Here is a 3,930-nt window from a genome sequence, read left to right as displayed (position 1 = left end):
TTCAGCTTTATCTATGCTGAGACTTAAACATTTGTGTAGGTGAAATAATATATGAATACCTACACATTATATTTATGTTGATATGTATAACTTTGGGTTATTTTATCGAGTGATAATTCACAGATGCCCTTTTTTTAAATCCATGTTTCAATAATTTCTTTGTAAACTTTTAGCACTATATTGTCACCATTAAATAAGATAAGACTGAAAATTTGTGTTTAAATATGAACTAAAAAAAATAAGTTTTGAGAATTTGGTGTCCTTTTGACACTAATATAAAATCTTTCATACATAAAATAAATGCCTGCTTCGATCCAATTAAAATAAAAATAAAAATAAAGGAAATGTAGTAAATAAATGAATTTAATTTTGTATGAAAAACTTTATGGTAGACTTGGTTGTAAAAGTGTTTTATATAGATTTACTTATTAAAGAGAAGAGGTAAGGTGAATAAAATGCAGGTTAATTTGAAACAATATGGTAATTTATATTTCACAATATTCTAAGTGGTTGTTAACATAAAATAATAATTTTCATATTCAAGCTATGTACTATAGAATTGAATTTATAATATTATCTACTAGATACATTTTCCAACACATAAGATACAATATAAAATATTTAATACTCGGATATTAATATGTAGTTGAAATAAATTGCACTTGAATCAATATTAAAATGTTCATTTATCTAGTTTATTCGAAAATCTGTTGTTATGAAAAGATGCTGAGAATTGTTTGTTAAGAGAGAATTAAAAATAAATAATTTACGCTCAATATTTTACAGAATACCTATCTATTCCTCTACCGCGCGGTATAAGAAACACTGAAATGTACGTAGCTACATAGTATATTTTATGTTTTTTTCTTTTACCGGTAGAGTTCTACTCATAAATATATTTCACACGGTAATAAATATAATGAGATGCTATTCTTGTACTTTTTGGTCTTCAATATTCAAATAGAGCGGGTACAAGCATACCTCAGCGAGACCAGGAAACTCAAATGAAGACGGCGGTAAATACTGTCGGTAGGTATACAATAAAATGCCGAAGCTCCGTAAACTCGTGTGCCTAAATAATATAATTATATAAATAGATTTAATCTTACGAACGTTTATTCATATCGAGTCTATATCACAGAAGCAAATTGGACAAACACCTTGCCGACGGCGAATCGGAGCACCGAATCACAAATATTCGTCGTTTCACTTTTTGGCAAACTTAAAACGTCGGGTGATCGCGAGTCTACTGATGGGCGGCTCCCAGGCGCTGTCCGTACAGGGCGTACGGCGAGTAGTACGGCCCCAGGGCGGGGTTGAAGCCGTACGGAGAGCTGAGCGGCAGGCCGGGCTTGGCGTACGGGTGGAAGCGGGCGGCCGACAGGGGGCTCAGCGGGGCGCCGGGGTATCTGCCCAGCACCCCGGGGAACCCCGGGCTCAGGGGGCTGGAGCCGGACGTCGCTCCCTCCGCCGTGTGGCTCCGGAGGTGCTGCAGCAGCTCGTCCGACGTGCCGAACCTCTTCCCGCAGTACGATTCTCCGGCTATCCAGTTACACACGTACGGTCTGCCGAGCTGGGCGTACGGATTGGCCGACGGCGGCAGCCCACCTTGCTGGGAGAGAGCCATGGCCATGGCCAAGCTGTACTTGTGGTGGTCGCACTGCGTGCAGCCCGCCGGACACGAGCCCAGACCTCCCATCAGCAGTTGCTGGCTATGCAAAGACACTTGGCAGCCGGTGCAGTAAGGGTCCTTGCACACGGGCACAAGCGTTTCTCCGCCGGCGGGGGTTTTCACTCTTGCGTATCCCATGTAAGGTCCAGGCGCGCCGGGAAAACTGCCGAGTCCGTGTTGGTGAGAAAACGGAGCTCCCGCAAAAGGTGGACGGAATGCGGGATTGTGCTGTTCCAAGCCTGGAGGACAGCACAAAGCGCTAAGTCCCATTCCGGACTTGAACGGTCCTAAGGGATGATCTTTAGAATGTCCTTGAAGAACTTCTAATCCCGACCTGATTATTGGGCTAGCACCGCGTCCCGAAGAACCGGCGGGAGAAGATGTTTTCCTGTCGTAACCCGACGGAGAGGACTTGCCTCCGTCCGCACAAGGAGTGGTCGCATTGGGCGTAGATGATTTTCTACCGGGAGTCACTTTTCCAGATTTTCGATCTTCAGAACTATCCGTACTGGCTTTGGATGACGGTCGGACTTCCTCGGGTTTTTTAGTGAGAACATTAGTTTCATAAGGTTTGAAAGCTAAATGTCTAGTTTCCGGGGTAGTTCTTGGCTTTTCGATTTTCACCGGAGGAGTTCTGGTGGCCTCCGTTGTGGGGTTAGACTTTTTTTTCTCCTGAGATGAGAGAATCGGTTTGGTAGGAGGAGTGTCAGCTCCAATCTGGCTGCAGGTTTGCGCCAGCAGGGCCAACGGGCTCTTTTTGGCGTCCAGCTGTGAACAAAAAAAACGAAAATATTAAAATACTGAATACATAATTAGTGAAAAAATAAATCAATATATTTTATCATCCTGAAAAAAAATTCACAGGTAGGTATTTAAAACAAATCAGAATATTGGTGTCACAAAATCACCAAAGCCAAAAGAATGCAGATTTTTGTTTAAAAAAAATTTAATCCACAAAAATTAAACACTTAAATGATTTGTATGCATTAATTTACAATCTAGGAATGAGCCGACCGACGTATTATAATTTATTTTCAAGATTAATTACCGTGGTAGGTAGAGGTGACAGATAGTCGGGTTGAAGATATTGGTTTCCACCGTTAGACAACATTCCGCCTCCTTCAAGAACAACCATTTGTGACAATATAAAATGTTCAAAAAAACTTGGCACACGTGAACAATATTTATAAAAATGTTCGTAAACGACACAACACTTTCCGTCGGGAACTCGCGCGAGAGGCAACTACTAGATCAGCGAACGCGGAACGAGCGGCCAGACGACCTTTCCGAACGGAGTTTGGAGAGTTTCTGAGCTGGTATAGCTTCCCCACTCCTTGGGTCCCGCGCAGTCCCGGTACCCCCGCTCCCTGGAAAGAGAGAAAGAGAAAAATAGATTTTTCCTGGTTTCAATTAGATAAGTGCGAGCGGGATAGTCGCAAGGTACGGAGGCTTTTCATCGGAGAGAGAGACGGAGGATTGTTGATAGCAATCTCTTGGCAGAGGGACAGGGACGGAGGTGTTTTATTATGGTGGCCGTTTTGACTAGAATAAATTGAAATGGGTAGATGGCGGTGTTGCCACCCATGACGGGATGGCGACAGGAGCTTTGTGGATGCCGCCGACCGCCAGCACGACCGCGGACCATTATACCGAGGCACAACTAATAGGGCAAACTTAGTTTTTTGGAGCCACAGATGTCACTGCTTGTTATGCCTAACGGAAATAAACGAAAATTATACCTTCAATTAATTTTTATGCGCTACCGGAGATGTCTTTACGTTTGTACGTTGACGCTTGAAGACGTGTGTATTACTTATTCAATCAATAAAATTACCACATCTTAAATTATGCCGACAATTTTTGGGTTCTTTTTCAAAATTGAGTGTTTATAAACATGTCACTTTTCAGGTACAATTAATTTTTAAAACAGATTGATAAAAAAAAATGAATTTACGCCTCATAAAAGTTTTGTCTGTCTTCAACTCACGATAAATAAATTCAATTTATTATTATTATATCTGAAAAAAGCAGGTAACTAACTAACTAACCATCACGCCGCTTCCCCGCAGGGGTAGGCAGAGAGAATAGAGCGCCACACCACTCTGTCCTTGCAAACATTCTTCGCCTCTTCCACGTTCATGCATCTCCTCATACAAACCCGCCGATTGTTACGACTCCTAACCTGACCACTTTCAACTATTTGGCATACCTGATCGTGCCATGTTTTTCTCGCTCTTCCTCTGTTTCTTTTCCCGCTA

The 3,930-nt window shown here is 42.1% G+C and overlaps 1 protein-coding gene across 1 annotated transcript; it reads right to left on the bottom strand.

Moving 5' to 3' along the window:
- Positions 1-462: 462 nt before the first annotated feature.
- LOC148302772 (zinc finger protein Noc-like) lies at positions 463-2,982 on the bottom strand. Its single transcript, XM_088271036.1, has 2 exons — positions 2,721-2,982; positions 463-2,440 (listed from the first exon to the last, which is right to left on the bottom strand). Exons 1-2 carry the CDS (start codon positions 2,805-2,807, stop codon positions 1,247-1,249), a joined length of 1,281 nt encoding a protein of 426 aa, XP_088127162.1. The 5' UTR covers positions 2,808-2,982; the 3' UTR covers positions 463-1,246.
- Between the last annotated feature and the right edge of the window lie 948 nt (positions 2,983-3,930).

Source organism: Brachycentrus maculatus, unplaced genomic scaffold (genome assembly GCF_059751285.1).
Source record: "Brachycentrus maculatus isolate JH-2025_06_01 unplaced genomic scaffold, ASM5975128v1 h1tg000413l, whole genome shotgun sequence".
Taxonomy (NCBI): Eukaryota; Metazoa; Arthropoda; class Insecta; order Trichoptera; family Brachycentridae; genus Brachycentrus; species Brachycentrus maculatus.
Note: the sequence above shows the minus strand (reverse complement) of the source record. Positions and strands in the feature narration are given on the sequence as shown.